Genomic DNA, 19,878 nt, shown 5'->3' with positions numbered 1-19,878 from the left:
GCTCGTTGACTAGATTATTGTTTGCAGTATTGGTCGGGACTTTAATATCATTATAAAATTGCTCAATATAAGTTATAATCTCTAAATAAATGTATACCAAACGAAGCAAACATTAACGCTATAAGCAATTTCCTATCTTAGTTTCAATAGTGTTCCCTAGGGCTATCTGCTAACAGCACAGCCTAATTATAGCTTACAGTGTTCGCCAGAATTCGCATGTCATTATATATTAGCTCATGTCCTTAATGTAAGCCAACCATCCATTAAATGTATATCAAACCAAGTAAATGTTGTCCCACTAAACAGTTTGCTATTCTAGTTTCAATAGTGTTCCCTAGGGTTAACTGCTAACAGCACGTAGAATAATTATTGCTTGAAGTGTTCGCCGGGATTTTTATGTCATTATAATATCGGTCAGTCCTTAATAAGTTAAACCTCAAATAAATGTATACCAAACGAAGCAAATGTTGACGCACTAAGCAATCTGCTTTCCTAGATTGAATGGTTTTCCCCAGGGTTAAATGATAACAACTTGTTTACTACATTATTCAAATTCAAATTCTCAGTATTTTTCAATGCTTATTACAAAATAAAACTATGTGGCGTTGACAATTCTTCCAAGGAGTAAAACTTCCTGCGTACAAGGTATTTTTAAAGTGTTTTCAAATTATTAACCACGACATGTTTTACTTCAGAAGGTAACCTATAAAAGAACAAAAGTCTCGCATGAAACAGCTGACCCTCGGAGAAAGTAAGACCATGTCTGGGAATACGGAGACCACTGACGTGCCTGGTTGAAAACACGTGATCCTCATTAACTTTCTAGAGGTTTAAATATATCCTCAGGACGAAATAGACTTAAAAATGTAAAGCCTAGTAAAGTCAAGTAGTCTTAAGTGCTCTGAAAACACCCCTAAAATGAGGTTAATCGGGACAAACCTAAAATAGCACGGACTGCTCTTTTTTGTTCAATAAAAGCCTTAGACACGTGAGACGAACTACTCCAAACTTCTACTTTTCGTAAAACTACTACCTTTCGTATCATCTGCGTATAGGAAAGGCTTTACCAAAATTAGGCCCGAAACTATATACAGTAATTTATATAAATGACAAATAATACAGGTTCAAGAATACTCCCTTGGGGCACTCCAAGTTTAGTATTCAATGTCTGAGAAAGACCACCCTACAACTCCACAAACTACTGACGATTCTATAAGTACGATTGATAGACCATGCTACCACGGTTGATATGTCTGAGGGAAATATACGTTAATATGATATGTGTGAGGGGAATATCTCTATAGATATTGCGAAAACCTTCCAGCTTGTTGCAGAGAATATCATGATCCACCTTGTCAAATGCATTCAATAAGTAAAAAAAAAAACTCCCACGATTTCCTAACAGTTTCAGCTCCTCCTCCTCAATAAAATTACCCTGTTAATAACCCATATTAAAGAGCTATTGCGATTTTAAATGTATTTAAATGGCCTAACAATCTTTGATAAGCTATTTTTTCGAACACTTTCGACAGAGTACATAATGGGGAAAAAGACCGGTAGTTTTTAACATTGCTTCTTTCATCTAAAAAGGGGATCAGTTAGCAGTTTGATATTATACCTGCAGACATGGATTCATTAAAGAGATTAAAAATAGGTTCATGAATGGGTTTGTACACTTGATTAAAATAGTACTAGATATTTCTTCATTTCCTGCTATCAACCTTGGTTTTGGTTTCAGAGACAAAGTAACGCGTCCAACTTCCTGAGAGGAGGTTGGGGACGGGAAAAGTGAACCAAGGAGAGAGTATGTATGTACGGCCGATGCTTTAGAATGAACTCTTGTCACACTATGCAAAATACCTGAGAGGTCGCTGTTGAATAAGTTTGTTACATCAGTTTATAATAATTCTACTTTACCTTATTCTCATTCAGTGTCGGAGATGGCGAGGGACATACTTCACCGGCCCCAATCTGTACCATAATCCAGACAGCCCTCTGCATAAAGTCATAACTCTATTCACACAGGGCTTCTGCTCTTTTACCTTCTAATAAACGTTTTTTGAACTAGTTTTATATTTTATTTTCATATTTTTAAACCATGCTAACGTTGACGTACTAAACAATTTGATATACTCGTTTAAATAGTGTTCTCCAGGGTTAACTGCTAACAGCTCGGAGACTGTATTATTGTCTGCAGTCTCCTCCGGGATTCTAGTGCCATTATAAGATTACTTGAGTTCTTGTGACCTATCTAACTATTTGTATTTAACAATTTACGCTGCAGTGAATTTATGTGATATAATTCTCAGATTTTAGTGAAAATATTTGTTTTCAATTCTTTACTCCATATGGATTAAAATAACTCGTAATGATAAATAGTGGATGGAATAAATAAAAATAACATATGATTAGAGCCGATTTAAAATGCTAAATCAAATAAGTGACAAAACGAATTTTCTGTTTAGCGTCATGTATTTGACTTAAAACTTTTATTAGCTACGTGTTCGAGAAGCCTAGCACTCGTGAGGCTGTAAAAATTCATTTCTGTCTGTCCGCACGATATATGTCGTAAAAGAACTGACCTATATACGTGACATTATGCATGAAGCTTCATTTCTATATGAGAAACACTACGAGAGTTCGATGCTGGTGTATGTCATTCAATGGTTGAGTGTTATTGAGTATTTTTAAATTGGTATTAAAGGTAACCATGATGGCAACGATAAAATAGAAAACTAAATTAATTAAACAACACTACGAGAGTTCGATGATGGTGTATGTCATTCAATGGTTGAGTGTTAGTGAGTATTTTTAAATTGGTATTAAAGGTAACCATGATGGCAACGATAAAATAGAAAACTAAATTAATTAAACAACACTACGAGAGTTCGATGATGGTGTATGTCATTCAATGGTTGAGTGTTAGTGAGTATTTTTAAATTGGTATTAAAGGTAACCATGATGGCAACGATAAAATAGAAAACTAAATTAATTAAACAACACTACGAGAGTTCGATGATGGTGTATGTCATTCAATGGTTGAGTGTTAGTGAGTATTTTTAAATTTGTATTAAAGGTAACCATGATGGCAACGATAAAATAGCAAACTAAATTAATTAAACAACACTACGAGAGTTCGATGATGGTGTATGTCATTCAATGGTTGAGCGTTAGTGAGTATTTTTAAATTGGTATTAAAGGTAACCATGAATGCAACGATTAAATAGCAAACTAAACAAATTAAACTCAGTGTTTTCATAAGAGATTTTTACATGAGTCATATTAACTAACACGTATAGCCTAACTATGCCAACAAATACAACACCATTTTATAGTGACTGTTGTGTTGAATTTTACTATTTAAATATTAATATGAAAAGAAATTTATTAAACAAAAATGTGAATATATTATGTAGCATTGTATCTGAAGAAAGATTTAATCTGTTTGAAATCTTTGCATGAAACTTAATTCCTTCATATACAAGAATGAGATATATAATTTTGTATGACCAGCCACGGAATTTGACTGAGCTCCGTCACTCAATACGTACACAAACTCTTTTGTTTGCCGCGAGATGTAAAAATTTCTTTGCTGTAAGATTGTCTGTTGAGCTATAGACTTGTAACTTTGCATCGACCCTCAGGGCGACATGTTGTGGTGTTCTACCCTAACAGTATCGAACAATACTATTGCAAAAAACGTTTTGTCACAATACCCTCTATAATTAAAATACTCGGACATGGTTAGGCCTACTAGTCACACGATAAAACGTTATATGATTTTAGTCATTTTGTTTTAAAACTACTTAGCCTGAAACCTTTTCTTTGCCATCGTGGTTACTTATAATAGAATAGAATAGAAAAATTATTTATTTTCTTGAAAATATGTACAATAGTAAAATTATATAAACATCATTTATACCTTAAGCACAAACATTGCTCCTTAGTTGTAGACACAATTGACATGAAAATAAAAATAAAACAATGTAACTTTTTGTTTAAGAAATATGAACATGTCTTTTTTATATTAATACAGCTAAGATACATCAATAAACAAAATTCAAGAAAACAAAATAGGACCTCAAAAGGCAAGGAACTGCCTGTGTAGAGGCTCCAACTTTCTTAGAAAAACAAAAGAAAACAACACTCAAGCAAATTAAATTAACAAATAAATTCAAATACGATAAATCTTCCCATTTAAACTAAGCTTTAATAAAACAAATTTGAATAAAAAACACATCATATAATTTTCAAAGTCTAAAGCTAATTCAGTACATAAAATGCCATAAATATAAATTATAACCATATCCAGTTATCATATCTTCCATATAGACTTAAAGTTTGTACAGACTTAACCAACAATAAACATAAAATTAATTATCAACTATTTATATTTACTAGAAAATCAACACTTTCAAAAGACAATAACCACGTTTTTAATTTTTTTGAAAATGATTTGGGAATTATTACAATTTATTATTACACTTGGCAAAACGTTGTAAATTTTGGGTCCTAAAAAGATGTAACCTTTTTGAAAAAAAGTTAAATTAGACTTGGGCACAGTAAATACAGGTTCTTTTCTTAATTTAGAGATATAACTACTATTTTTTTGTGGTAAATTCCCACTTCTTACATAAAACAGCTTTAGGACCTTGAACACAAACAAATGCTTCAGAGGAAGAATTTTACTAGTTACAAATAGAGGATACGAAGCTTCTGTCTTCACCTTTCCTGTCATGAATCTTAAAAAAAACTTTTGCAAAAGAAAAATCTGTTTGATATTTGATTCATAATTCCCACCCCAACAAATTAAACCATATTCCAATGTACTATTAACTAATGAGAAATAAACCATTCTTAAAACTTGTTCTCTACAAATTGTTTTCAAAAAGTAAAAACATCTCAATACATTAGTAAGTTTAGACTTCAAATTTTGTATATGTTTCTTCCAATTTAACTCATGATCTAATATAACTCCTAAATACTTCATAGTGGTTGTCTGACCTACTATAGCACATTCAATATTGCATTTGGATTGAAAACAAAGGCATTTAGCACATTTATAAACTATACAGTCTTGGAATTTCTTCTCAATCCTTAAATTAAAGTTTATATATTTTGTCTTGGCAGGACTTAGCAGCATATTATTACTAGAAAACCACCATTGAAGTGCATTCAAATCAAAACTAAGGGAATTTTTGACCGTTTCCCAATCATCTTCAACATAACATAAGGCTGTATCATCAGCAAAAGAAGTTATGTGACCGTGAAAACGTGCATCGCAAAGATCATTAATATAAATTAAAAATAAGATCGGACCAAGCACAGATCCTTGGGTTACACCGTGTTTTATTATGACAAAGTCACTGATTGTTTTACAAACTTTTACACATTGTTTCCTATCTGTTAAATAATACCAATGAAAAACAATTTGTCATTTTATGTTTCCTTTTATTTTGACCTACTGACTCCAAAATAAACTGAGTTCTTCCTTGTGCCAAGAAGAAGCATTACTCCAGTAATAATTCAAACACAGACAAGAGTTTAAGAAGGCCTTGTAAGGGTCTTTATTGAAAATAAATAAAATTGAGTTTTCGCTAAAAGTGTTATATTAATAACACGCTACAGTTAATGTACGATGCCACGAATACATTTTAATGAAAAAGCATTCACTAGAATAAGTTACGAAAATTCATAGTATGAGAAATAAATCATGTGCGGTCAAAGTTTGTATGACTTGTGCTTTGTTGTGTGCACCCGTAAACACATGTGGCAGACAGGTCGCAGTACAGCATCTCTGGAGTCAGTCCAAGAATGTGCGTGGTCGAGAGGAGCATCGGTCAGTAGACAAGTCAGTAGTAACCGTGCAGTCCACGAGCGCACGCCGAGAGCACCCGAGTGTTCCCGATTGTTTCCGAGTGCTTTCTGTTTACAACCACCGGTTGTGTTATGTTTATTGTGGCGTTCCCATTAATTGTCTGAGAGTCAAAAGTAAATATATATATAGTTCGTTTTGTGTGCAAAATATTAAAATGTTGTTAAATTGGAGGAATTGTGTACACAGGTTTTGCAAGTACACCGTTTACTGAAGGAAAATGATCAAGGCCTAAGTCAATGAGTGGAGAGGAAGGTAAATTTACTAGTAGAAATATAGCACGTTCTATTAAGAAAATCGAGAACTTACAATGAAATTTTTCAAGTTTTGGTAAGCAAGTCAGCACATAATAAAAGTCATACCATGATAGACAGAAAGGATATTCGTAATTTTTGTTTTTCACCCATTCCATGCGACTCAACACTTCACTCCCCGATCATGATGCTTCACTCTGTCAGGGTTGAAAACCTACTAAAAATACAAAGCCTATGTGAAATTTTATTATTTCTTTGTTTTAGTGTGTTTAACAGTGATCTGAGGTTTGGCAGCCTAGATTATAAAGCCAAACCTATAACCAAACGTATAGAAACTAACCTATTTAATTTTGGCTTAGGAAAAGTGCAACAACTTTTTATTTATCGTTCAACTTTGATATATAAAATAATATTTATTTTAGTATGTAATGATTTATATAGAGTGAGGTTTTAGTATAATCCAAGTTTCATTAGGCCCTCATTTGGATTTTGTATGGAAAAATTTACAGCTTTTTCCAATGATAGGTATTTGTATAAGTATAGTACATTTCATCATTTTGGCTGTACATTTCATCATACTTATAAAAAACATTGAAACCTAAAAACAAAACAGAAATGTATACAGACAGAGTATTAAGCATTTCAAGACTTGAATTTGTTCGAACTTCTTTCTTTTTTTTAATATCATAGCTATCACACACTAAAACTAAAAATATTAAAAAGGATATTTGTAACTTAATTTCATTGTAAATTCACATTACGAATTTTATACAATCCAGACAGTATGTGCGGTTTCTTTCTCATCTCCAGCTATAAGCATGGAGTATATTGTATATAATGTATATTGTACAACTGTTTAGTGAGAAAAATATTTTAAAAGCGCTTTGTGTTGTAATGCCCTAAATCAGATATACATCTGAATTTCAGTAAAATAACGCAAAAGAAAGTTTATTTAGAAATATTATAGTGTTAGGCAAATGATGGTCTTAGTAAAAACTTTACTGTAGGGAAAACTATTCAAGAGTTTATTAATAAAACTCACATGTAAAATTTGGACATTGTCCGTTCGTTTTTGTATCACAGCGGTTATATACTGGATGTTCACGACGTTCTGGCAGCTCTTTTGGGTTTCTTGAGTAAATATAAACAAAACTTTTGATTCTACTGTCTGTTCTTGCAGTCTCAATTTAAGAGTAATTTGGATTAGATTACATTATTATGTTTCAAAATGGCATTTGTTTCAAATCTTTGAATCTTAATAACGTAAAAGCTCATAAGATTGTTAAAATGTTTAAGGTATAATAAAGGTTTTAAAGTACAGATATTTTAACTTGTAGATCACACAAACCGACCTGTAGATCATTAAATAATAATATAGATATAATTAACTTTTAACTGTTAAAATTCATGGTTTATGATGTCATAAACATGTAACCAATGATAGTTTTACCGTGCATTACTGCAGTTAAATGCCTTTATCTACATTAGCACCTAACCGATTTTTATTTTATATATGTCAAATGTTGTAATTACAATTACAAACTGTTATTATTCAATAACAATGCGTTAAATATAATTAGGCGATATGCTATTACACTTAAAGGATTTCAACCGTCCACCATCTTGAAACTTGGTATGATAACATAATGTTGACTTTTATCTTGATTTGTGACTTACAGAAACAATGACTAGTTTCTCAAATAAAAAATAATATCGAAAATCATACAGAAAGACGGTAAACTAAACATTTCTGTTCCATTGTAGTATCACTAGATAAAGAAATACGACGTTTTCCAATATATAATTTTTTATTTCGTGCAAGGCCTTTCTGAATCAAAGATTCCATCATCAGGCACTTCACAAATTATCAAATGTTTACATTTTTGTAATAATAATTTTATAATAACATATGGTAAACAATTTGGATGTATGGTTAGCCAGTATCAAATATTTAATCAGAATTTAATTTTAATTTTTTTATAAATTGAGATGAGAGTAAAACTGAATGGGAAATCCTCTTTCATGCTTCATTGCAAATATATTTATGAGTTATTTTGAAACTACGGCTAAAACAAAAATGAAATATTTCCCAAGAAAGTGGATAAGATATGTTGATGATATCTTCGCAATATTTAATAAAAATGAAAACCTACAAAACTTTATCTCTACCCTAAATTCGTTTTACCCTACCATTAAATTTACATACGAAATTGAGCAAAACAATAGTATACCATTTTTAGATGTGTTAGTAATTAGAAACCAATCAAAATTTGAATTTGACATTTACAGGAAACCGACGCATATAAATAGATTTATTGTCAACGAATCTAACCATCCACCTCAACAAAAAAGAGCTAGTTTCAACTCAATGATTTACAGACTTTTGAATACTCCACTATCTATCGATAACTACAACAAAGAGTTAAACTACATCAAAGATATTGCTATTTTTAACGGTTACACCACACAACTTATTGACAACATACTTCACAAATCAATCAAGAGAAAATTAAGAAAATCTAGAACAACATTACTACCACTTCAAGATAATAAACAAGAATTCATCTGTACAACATACAGTAACATTTCAAATAAATTGCAGAAAATTTTTAAAAAACATACAAACAAATCTATCACTTATAAAACAAACAACAAATTATCACAAATATTAGGAAATCCCAAGGACAAAACCACATTCGAAAACAAATCAGGAATTTATGAAATTAAATGCAACGACTGTGATAAATTGTACATTGGCCAAACTAAAAGGAACATTAAAACACGATTCAAAGAACACTTTGCACACATAAAATATGGAAGAAATGAAAAATCTGCTGTGGCGAATCACTGTATTGAATCTGGACACACAATCTCTAATAAAAATTTACGATTATTAAAAGAAGTTACAAACACAACACACTTAAATGCTTGGGAAACATTTTACATTACCATAAATCAAGAAAAAATTATCAATAATGAAGACGGACCAATTCAAAATTCAGTTTTACTCTCATCTCAATTTATAAAAAAAATTAAAATTAAATTCTGATTAAATATTTGATACTGGCTAACCATACATCCAAATTGTTTACCATATGTTATTATAAAATTATTATTACAAAAATGTAAACATTTGATAATTTGTGAAGTGCCTGATGATGGAATCTTTGATTCAGAAAGGCCTTGCACGAAATAAAAAATTATATATTGGAAAACGTCGTATTTCTTTATCTAGTGATACTACAATAACTAGTTTTTCCAATGCTCCAAGATTCTACATTTCTGTTCCATGTTTATATTAAACGTTTGTTTGCCTTAACCCAAAGGAAAAAGAAGCAATTTTTTTTCCGAATGGTTACATTCTGTATAAGCACTCTTTAAATATTTTTGAAACTATTGTAATGAAACTAAACGTTGAGGATTAGAAAAATAATAACAATAATAATAACAACAACAACAATAATAATAACAATAACAAGCAAACCTTTTTGCTTATTTTCCTACATGTATTCCTTAACGGTTAGTTATATACATTAGTGTGGCCTACTGTAATATGCAAAGTATAGTAAATAGGTTATTCTTTGTACCTTGAAAACGCAAAGGAGCGGCAGCAGAGAGCGTGCTCCGTGTGAGCAATAAAGAGCGCGATACTCGATCCTCGGAGACTCGGGCGAAACATGTTGATGTTTACAATATAATGTTCGCAAGCTTTAGATTGCTCAAGGGGATCTTACTTGCTGAATACGGTAGTTGAATGGAATCCTGGGATATCCCAACGATTCCGGTCCTCACACATACACCTTTGGGACTAAACTTGTACCGACCACTGTTCCGCTTGTTAACAACAGCTTTAAATAATGAATTATTCAGAATAAATTCGGTATTTGATAACCGTTATCATCACTCGAGAGGTGTCTATGTGTCTGTCCAGTCCAAATATATCTTGTCTTGCTTCAGTTCTATAATCAAAATGTACTTTAATGATGGTTCATATCATTCCATAGTATTTGGCTGTGTTAAAATAATTTAAACTTGATCTTATGAGTAACAATAGCGAAGAGTAAATAGCAGAATAAATAAATTTTATATAAATTGAAAACAATCATACGGCATTTTAAAAGCGTAACACAGTAAAAAGTCACGTGTATCATTTTTACATTCAACCCCAGCGAACCCTGTTACGCGACAAGTAATCTGGTGTACTCCTTGTGTATTTTATTATGTCTTAAACTTTTAATTTTGGCTGAGTATGGATTTGTAGTTAAAGTACATACGCAAGTACCGTAGAATCACATCATATATTTATCATCGCGTTTATTCAGTGGAGAGTAATGCACAGAAAAACTCAGGTTACCAATTTATGGTTCAATTCTAATAATGACCACTGAAACAAAGAAGACTAGATAGTTTTGAGAATAAATCAAACATGATACTATGAGCACACCTCTTTTACAGGTTAACTTATACTTACATGAGTGGAGAGTTTAATTTGTTGTTAAAATGTACTAATTCTTTAATAAAATTACTATTTATCAGCGGCTTTGTAGAACAATTTCTGTTGAATAATAGGTACGTAAAAGGTATATACTTTTCAAATGGCAGGATACAATTCTTAAAATATATTATCTATTGCAGATTCATTGGACTTTTACAGTTTTTTATGAGTACCAATGAAATAAATAAATTTCTCTGCAATATTCCGTAATATTTGAAAGAACAGCAATTTCAGCAACACTTTCGTGATCGTGATATTCGTCTCCTCATCAGTGACATCCAGACTCAAGTGTAATCTAGATGAAGAAGTGTTCTCATTGTTTCAAGATGTGCACAATTCACTGAATTACGATGTTTAAGACTCAATCCCAGAGAACGGCGGTGCAATCGAGTTTTGGTGGGAAGGTGTGATTAAATACGAGAATTAGGAAATCATTAAAAAATATTTTTGCCCCAATCAAGAAAATATTTACATACTCGTACATACGTTTGAAAAGTCTATTTCGGTAAAAAAGTGAATACTTCCGGTATAGGGTGTTTTCAGTGTTGGTAGTTTGTTAAAGCAAAATAAACATTTGTTCTATGACGAAAGCGAAATAAAGTTCGGCGTTGCAAACCCATTTAAAGCCCAAAAACATTGCAACCCGTATGTGTGGTTAATTTTCATAAAAATGCTTTTATTTTTCTGTTTACGTCACGTTTACGTGTGTGTCAAATTTATATTTTCTAGAACTTTGAGAATTTGAAAAACAAAATGTAGTTTTATAGTGATTGTATCCCCACTTAAATCCCTGTTGATGACTATCTTGATGAACTTGCTTTTGTCTTTATATTTAAGTCTTAAGGCATATATGTGCCAAATTTAAACTTTCCGTGATATTAGACAGTTTTAAAAGTAGTGATTAGAGAGTGAGGCTTTGGCTTTTTTATATTTGTATACATATAGATATATTTTTAACTAGCTGTTATCCATGACTTCACATACTATTTTTAACTTGAAGGGCGTAAAATTTGTAGTGAAAGCTTTTATGATGTATTTATATGCAAGTTTTCAAACAGAAGTAGGCATATACCAGTTAATTGCTTATAGTGTTCATGACCAAAAGATACAAAGGTAAACTAATACCTTTTACTGGTTTATATTTCAAGATTGACACGTGTAGCAGCTTTAATATTTCTGGTTCGAATCAATTACATTTCTGTATTATTTTATGGTCTACACCATTTTTATCAACGAACGGAAAAAATACGTATCAAATCCGGCAACTGGAATCCACTTTAGATCTAGTGTATTTACGGTGTCACAGTTGAATTTGCCATATTGTCCTGATACAGAAAATACATGCCATGTTAGTTTTTTTTAAATCTACTATGAACAGAAAAAGCGTCTAATTCTGGCCATTGTAATATAATTGTGGTCTGAAATGCCATTGCCATACTGTCGTGACCAAGAAAATATAAATACACACCTAGAACTGAGAAGTCCTACGTGTATAGCCGTTTTCTACAATATTTCTGAAATATTTTGAAACATTTTCTAATTTTTCTCTCTATATCAACCTTTCTTGGACTTTAAGGAATATTAAAAACTGAATTTTACGAGTTGGTCCAGCCGTTCCCGAGATTAGCGCTAAGAACGGCTTTAGAGATTAATTTTATTTATAAGATATAATTATATTCATCATACATTTTATTTGGAATAATACATCTGTCCGTAATTAAAATCATATATTCATGTTGTATAACTTTATTTTTAAATTAAGCAGTTTTTTGCTCCATTAAAAAAAAACATAGTCGCATCAATTTTGTACTATACGATTGAATTATACGTGTTATAATTATGCTTAGATATATTTATATTCTAATGTGAGTACTATTTCAGCTATATAGATCGTTAATATACGACAAATGTTGTTTGGTTTGTAATGACCTAGAAATAGAGCGAGTTAACATGGTAAATAACTCGTATTTACTCCACAGATACGATGCTTTACTGATTTTGAAGCTAGCTGCCGACCAGCGTAAGTTATAAAACCTTTCAAATTACACATTGACACTTTTCGTACAAACATTTCTGAATTGATATGGACCTTACTTACCACCGAGGAAGTTCCAGAATGATATAACTATTGAATACAGTTATAAAATTGATTAAACACACTAGTTACAGAAAGGCAATAAACACAACACCTAACGATGAGCTAAACTTGAGTAGAAGACATCATTGTGGGGAAGACCTGTAACACTCATTGTGGGTTAATACGAGCGTCTGTCTCGGTGTTTGTGTACGAATGCCAGCGATCCAACATCATCAAGCCCAGAATAGTTTTATTGTGCAAGCCTTAGACAACGATTTGCGCTGATGATGGTCATCACACTCTCTGGCTGGGTTTATATTTCGATAACCGTTTTATGTATTAAGATAGTTTATATAATTTTTTGTAATATAAATTGTGTGAACTTCAAGTTATAATTATTTTAGACAAGAAAGGACTTTACTGCCCTTTATTACAATGAGGGTCGCACCATCTTGTTAAAAGAAGTAGGCGCGCTTTGGTCTTCAGCTTTAAAATTAAAGGTTTGGTAGTCTTCGCACGTACCATCGATTCTTCCGTTAAAGTTCAGGTTTCGGGATACAATTTGTATTGTATGAGCTCACAAACTGGTAAAATCGATAAAGTCCCTTAAGAAAAAATCGACGTCAGCAGCGCTAGTTGTGGTCACGGTCAAAATGAGGTGTTATATGTTATAGACAAATATTATTTATAATTTTTCTGATATCATAGTTTATTTGGCTTGATAACTTTAAATTAACCGTCAGGCATATAAAAAATGTTAAGTCAATGTAACTGCGTACAATCTTTTGTGTGTACTGACTGTGTAATGTGCATGACTTCCAGTTTCCAGGGTAGTGTGATCTAGTTATCTGTCATTATCGTTACTATTATTTATTTATCTTCGATCGTTTGAAATGACCAATAATTATTTTTCTATCTCTGGACAAACAGTTCAGAAATCCACTTATTCCTAAAATGAACTTTATGCTGTTTCCGGAGAGACAGGATATTCTGGAGGGGAAAGTTGTGTGTGGGGGCCGCCTCCTGTATAGATCCAAGAGGAAGGAGTGACCATTATCTCAGTCATGTATTTTTGGAAGAAGGGAAGGCCAGCTATGTACCAGCCTCTCCAATCCAAGTGGGTAGGGGGTGGCATGCTCTTATGTTTAGGCTAGCACCTCTCTTTAACACTTACTTAGAGAGCCTTATCAACTCCAATAGTTATCCTCCGCAGTAGACTAGACCTATCGATCTAACTTTTTACCCCAATATCTCGACATTTGTGGTTAGTGATGCGCCGCTCCTGGATATCCATAGAGTTTACCAGATTTAAGTGACATCAAGATTCCTAGATTTAAGTGACATCGAGTTTCCTAGATTTAAGTGACATCGGTTTTTGATGTACCCAATGTAGTTGAAACTGCAAGGTATAAACCTGCTAAGAGTGAATATTCCTGGGAAACCACCATATAATCTGAACAAAATATTACATATAAATAATATTAATATGGGTTAATATCTTAAAACATACAGTTTAATCTTGCTTATATTTTACACATCCTCCTATTCTGAAACCTTCCAATACTATCATGGATGGCGTTCGATACCTTCCTTAGTAAAAATTATTAAATTTGAAGATCAACCTTGTTGTGTGTTTGTACAGTGCAAGTTGGCTATCGGATCTTAGATAATATTGCCCACTTCATAGAATCATACATTTTATCATCAAAGGCAGCCATAGAGATTTTCCATTCGCATTGGTCGTAGAGCTTCTGTTACACGACGCGAGCGAAGTCAACCGGCGCTCGCCATGCTTCGGTGAATCTGCTGTTCCAGCAGTGACCACACTTTTCACGCTGGCTAGGAAGACAATATATTTCATTACATTTCTTAATTTTTCACGGTCGGAATAATCTACTAACACATAGTTAATTTTTCCTGCAGTATTTTGCAGTTACAATAAATTGGCGCTTAAATTCCATGTTAATTAATATGTTAAATATTGGCAAGATTTTAATATTAAACTAGAGATTATTGATTTTTGTTAACTCCAAATATATTGATTATAACTTTGTTAAAAATCAGTAGAGCCACTACCAAAAACCATTAGTTTAACCACTACTCACCTTTAGTATCCCGTAAAATACACTCTTTCTGCACTATCACCAACACGAACTGTTGGTTTTCTTGTTTGATAACTAATATGCATGCACGAAACACAGATGGAACTCAAATTGTTCAACCACTTGCGTGTGGCCGTAAAGCAAACAAACAGTAAGCGAATTTTCCGGCTAACGTGTTCTCGTGTGCTCGGCCAACAATATTAGACACTCGCCTGACTGTGAATCAGCGCGGAAGATTTGTTTATGGTCGCCTTCCACTTGATACCCCGGGAATAGGACACACATCACCCATGGCGGTGGCTCGGTTACTTCTTACTAGACTAATTTACTTTGATGAATCATACTGCTGTCAGGTATGTAGCTAATGTCCCTTTACTCACGTGTGGTGATTTTTAGAAGTGAATCAGCAGTGGTACAACTAACTGATATTTTCTTGGCTGTATAGTGACAATCCCGTAAAACTGGTCAGTTGTTATAGTGTGTGAATAAGAGAGGGGGTGGACTTCCCAAAATTCCTGTGTGAGATCCTTCATTTATGCTCAACAAAATATTCACAAAGAGAAGTTCAATCATAAAGTTATATGTGAAACTCCAGATTTAACCATGAATTATCAATCGAAGGTCAATGCAATCAATAATAACTTTTTCTAGGATTATATATTTTCTAACTCGATAAACATAAAACGAACGTTATACCTAAATAATAGTTATAACATCAACAGATCTTGAAAGCCCTACTTTAGAATTTAGAAGTCTATTCGTAGTTAGGTGACGCTAATTTAATATTTATTCACGTACCTGACGGTTGGTTTCCAGAGTATAAAACTAAATAAAATATGATCTAAGGAAAAAATAATCCTTTTAATTTTTTAGCCCTTTGATGTTTTCCTATTTCGATATCCACCAAAACTAGTGTGGCTGACGATTTCTTCCTTTCTTAGAGAATTTATCTCCATCGATTTTAAGAAAAACCAAGTTGCATGGTTACAGAATACAAAGTTGAAATAGAATGTTACTAACTCATTAAAAGAAACCCTTTCTCTAGACTTCTACGAAGTAAAGAACGTATACAAACAGGTTAAGTCCGATTCAAGAGGCTCAAGTTCGCCTTTTTATAACTATAAAGGAAATGTATACACTTGCATACAACTGAAAAGTTACTGCTAAATGTAGATTCTGGCTGTTTAAACACACATCCTGTCTAAGTAATTCCTGGTTAAACGTTTTAGTTTGCGTTGTTGCCACAAACAAGAAAATATACACATATGGGCTCGAAAAACAACTAAGCTTTACTTCCAGTCTAGGATATTTCTAGTGTTATGATTTGTTTACATGTTTTACCCTGTCAACGCAAGTGCTTCCGTTGTTTGTGTCTGCTTGCGGTATACGGGAAGGAATAGAAAATACCAACTAATTTCATTCCACATTTAAAAATAATCGTATATAATAATTTTAGCGCTTAGCAATAAATTTGGCGATTCATTTTTATTCACAGGATACGATAAATAGCATATATTTCGGTTTTGGTTTTAAGAAGTTTCAATGGTAAGGCAAAACTGAATATAGCTGCGCGGTCTGAGAAAGGTTCTATGTAATGTGATCTCATGAGAGCATTTTAGTGATTGGAACTCCCTCATAAATAATTCTATTGTGTGTTAATCTATTGTTTGCACTAATGGTTTTGTCGACCACAACATCATTGCTATAGTGAACTTTGTTGTTTACTAATATTTCAAGAATAGCCATGTAGAAGAAATGTTGAACCTGTTTCCATAAAGGCTGTATTAATGTTAAAGGTGAAAAGACCATAATGTCAATAAAGTATATTCATGACATTACACTTTTATGTATTTCTTTCATATAATATGGGGTTGAGTGATAAGAGGGGCTTGATAGTCCGAACTCAGCATTTTCAATATTTATTTTATTTTATTTTATACGGTTATTTTTTATTTTATCTATTTTTTTCTAATGCCAAAGTTGAACTCTAGAAGCTCTAGTCAACAACTAGTTGATAAACTCATTCGATATATAATTGAGAAATGATTGATTTGAGGGAAAACTGTTGAACCTTATACGTTTAGTAAAATGAAATGTTAAAAAATTATCAAAATTTTAATTTTTACAACTTATTTTCTTTAAGAGATTGTAATGAGAATAATTTGGCAGTATTTAAACAAATTGTACCGAAAAATTAACAAATCGATCATTTTATTTCGAGCATATACGAACGAGCATTAACAATTCCATCAGAATTGTGTTATATACGGGCAGGATATAATGCATTGAAATTTCAAAAAGAACTCTTAAGCAAAAGATTATGTTATAATATTAGACTGACTGAATTTGCAATAGAGAAATCTATAAGTAAGCGAACGTTCTCACATCATCGTAACGTAAGATGATGCGGTGTGGGTCTATTTCAGTGTGAGGATGTGGGTTGGCAACACTTCTCCCACTCGTTGTCAGCTGTTAAGGTAAACAAAGCTGGAACATCATAAAGCAAGAGTTTGATGATACATATGATAATTTATTATGTAACTAGTTGATAAAACTTTCACGCGCCATTTGATAATATTTACGCCTTGAGTAAAAAACAACTTTGGCTTTTCTCTTTGTTTGTTGTTTTGCTTATCCAAAAATCTCTATAAAATAAAATATTACGATTATTTATTGAATACATTTATTCTACTTTCTCATTTTGACGTGACAACGTCTTAAATTAGGTTGCGGCTCGGAGTCACTCATGAAAAAGTGTAACGCCCGGTAACGTTACGATGCCCGTCCAGTGGGTCCGCCGCACGGGATCCGCACGGGATAAAGCAGATAACTGTGGGTCCGCCGCACGGGATAAAGCAGATAACTATGTTTATTCGTAAAAATGTGGAGTGCTTAGATTCGTCATTTACAACAACTACAACAATAAAGGTAAATAATTGTACACTGATATTTCATTATCGTAAACTATGATTGATTGATTAATTGTTAGATTGACACAAAAGTTGAGAAACTGAGTTTATAGGTTATGTCATACTATTGACAAATGTTGATAGTGTTAAGTAAATTATTAGTTTAAATCACTCTGCAAATCAATCGTAATTCAGTCGATTGAGAAGAAACAGCGCGTATTGCTAGTCAAACATTTAAAATAACAAATTATAACCTCTAACCTGTCATAACAGTGCGACCAAACAAACGAACTAAACCGACCAATCACCACGCGCGGAGTTAGAATTTAACTGTGTTTAGCAAGAATTTCAAATTCCAATTTTAGTAAATGTTTTATTCAACTTTACCATTTACAATAAAAAATTTTAATTAATTTCAAATTATGTACAATGTTTTAGTAAACAAAATATATTTCTATAGTTAAAATTTGTGCAATTCTTATTTTCATTCAATTCCTTGTTCCTATTGTGCAATTTAATAATATTCATATCAATAAATATTCTACCGAGAAAAAGACGTTGTCACGTAAAATCTTCGCCCGTAAAACCGACTTTACAGGCAACCATAATTTTTTAACCATACTGAACAATATGATTCAGTTACAACACTAGTTTCAATGTAGATTATTAATAAAGAAATAATCCTTGTAAACATGTTTTTTTAATGTTAGACACAAATGTAAAATCCAACGCGTTTCAAATTAATTGTATAATAAGTCGATATTATGTTAAAACGGACAGATTAAGGCCGTACTATCGGTTTATATGCTCAGAAACGTGATGATATTTATTATCAATGGAATAATATCGCAGACTTCAATAAACAAACCAAGTCGGCGAAAATCAAAATTTAGTAAAAACCCAGCACTACTGCTCCAATAGTATCTGTTGTTGCTTTTAAAAAAGGTAGGCTTTCATTTATTAAACTGCTGAATCGTTACTATAGAAATGAATGTGTTTTTTTAACAATGTAAGTAGTAGAACGATTACTTAGCATGTTTCTTTAGCAATACAGTAAATTTTCACAGGTAGACAAATCTATAGATTATAAAATAATTTGTTGGTAAAAATATCAGAGAATTTTCGATGGTAGCCTACTGTGGAATATTTTGATCGAGCACGTGACATCACTGTTGAAATGAGACACGACAACTGACCTTGTGTAGAAGCAATGTTTATAGACAAGGAACGTAAATCAGCTGTGTCAGCGGTCTGAAGACTCCTGGAGCGGTTGTAAAACCTTTCAGTCCACAACAGTCAGCCTCTCTGAAATTACCGATTTTCTCGTTACATTTACAGTGGACATTTTTAGCATGGCTCGACGAGTTTGTCGTGGTTTATTGACCCAGTTATCACTTGAAAGTTGGTAAAATGCTTCAATAGTAATAAAATACAATACTAAAAGACGCTGCTTTGTATCTGGAATCATCTAAAATCATTAAGCGTTTGTGTAGCGAAATAAACTTGATATCAAAATGTTTATAGGACAGTAACACGTAAGTAGTAAATCTCCCGTTTTTGAGTTGTTACTGTTTGAAAATTGTGTATCGTCACCAGTTTGGAATCTGATATGATATTTCCTGAAACTTCTTTTTGGATTTTACACAAATATAAACTGACAAATTGCAAGATATTGCTAGAATTACATAACACGCAAAATGAGATCATAAATTTTAATACAAATAACAAAGTGTGATTTAAGTTAGAGCATAAGTTACGATAAGTATCAATAATTAACAGGATCAACAAAATAAATAATTAATACGAATAAGTAACAAGAACAGATAACAACTTGCATAATCAATTCTGCTCAGCCAGTTAACACATGTGACATATAGGGCCATTAAGGTATGACAACAATCACAACTGTACAACCTTATGTACATTTCCCCTTTAACCATAAAAACTAGTAATGAATTAAACACATTTCTAGCAATAAGTCTAAAATGAAATCTCAAACGAGTTAAAGTAAAAATAAACAACTTTATGAATGAGCAAATCTAACAAAACCGTCCACATACATACAGTATAACTGACTGCACAGCTACATTTCTCTGGATAATTTCATTATAATAATTATGTTTCACGTGTAAGGAACGGCAAATCTAACAGTGAATACGTATTGTG

At 32.3% G+C, this 19,878-nt stretch overlaps 1 protein-coding gene across 4 annotated transcripts in view; it reads left to right on the top strand.

The window, feature by feature from the left end:
- LOC124352731 (Kv channel-interacting protein 4) overlaps positions 1-19,878 on the top strand; it is a 344,993-nt gene that overhangs the window by 18,848 nt on the left and 306,267 nt on the right. Inside the window, exon 1 of one of the 4 annotated variants that reach the window (XM_046802369.1) lies at positions 1,785-1,804. The exons of 2 other annotated variants lie outside the window; for them this stretch is intronic. Coding sequence is in view for 1 of the 2 variants with exons in the window: in XM_046802368.1 (XP_046658324.1) it covers positions 6,115-6,130 (16 nt within the window). In the remaining variant the exon portion in view is untranslated. Of the gene's footprint in view, positions 1-1,784; positions 1,805-5,861; positions 6,131-19,878 lie in introns of those variants that run through there. One more of the 4 variants, XM_046802368.1, reaches the window with a different exon arrangement.

The sequence above is a fragment of the Homalodisca vitripennis genome, chromosome 1, assembly GCF_021130785.1.
Source record: "Homalodisca vitripennis isolate AUS2020 chromosome 1, UT_GWSS_2.1, whole genome shotgun sequence".
NCBI classification, from domain to species: domain Eukaryota; kingdom Metazoa; phylum Arthropoda; class Insecta; order Hemiptera; family Cicadellidae; genus Homalodisca; species Homalodisca vitripennis.
The sequence above is the reverse complement of the archived record's forward strand: the minus strand, read 5'-3'. Positions and strand labels throughout refer to the sequence as shown.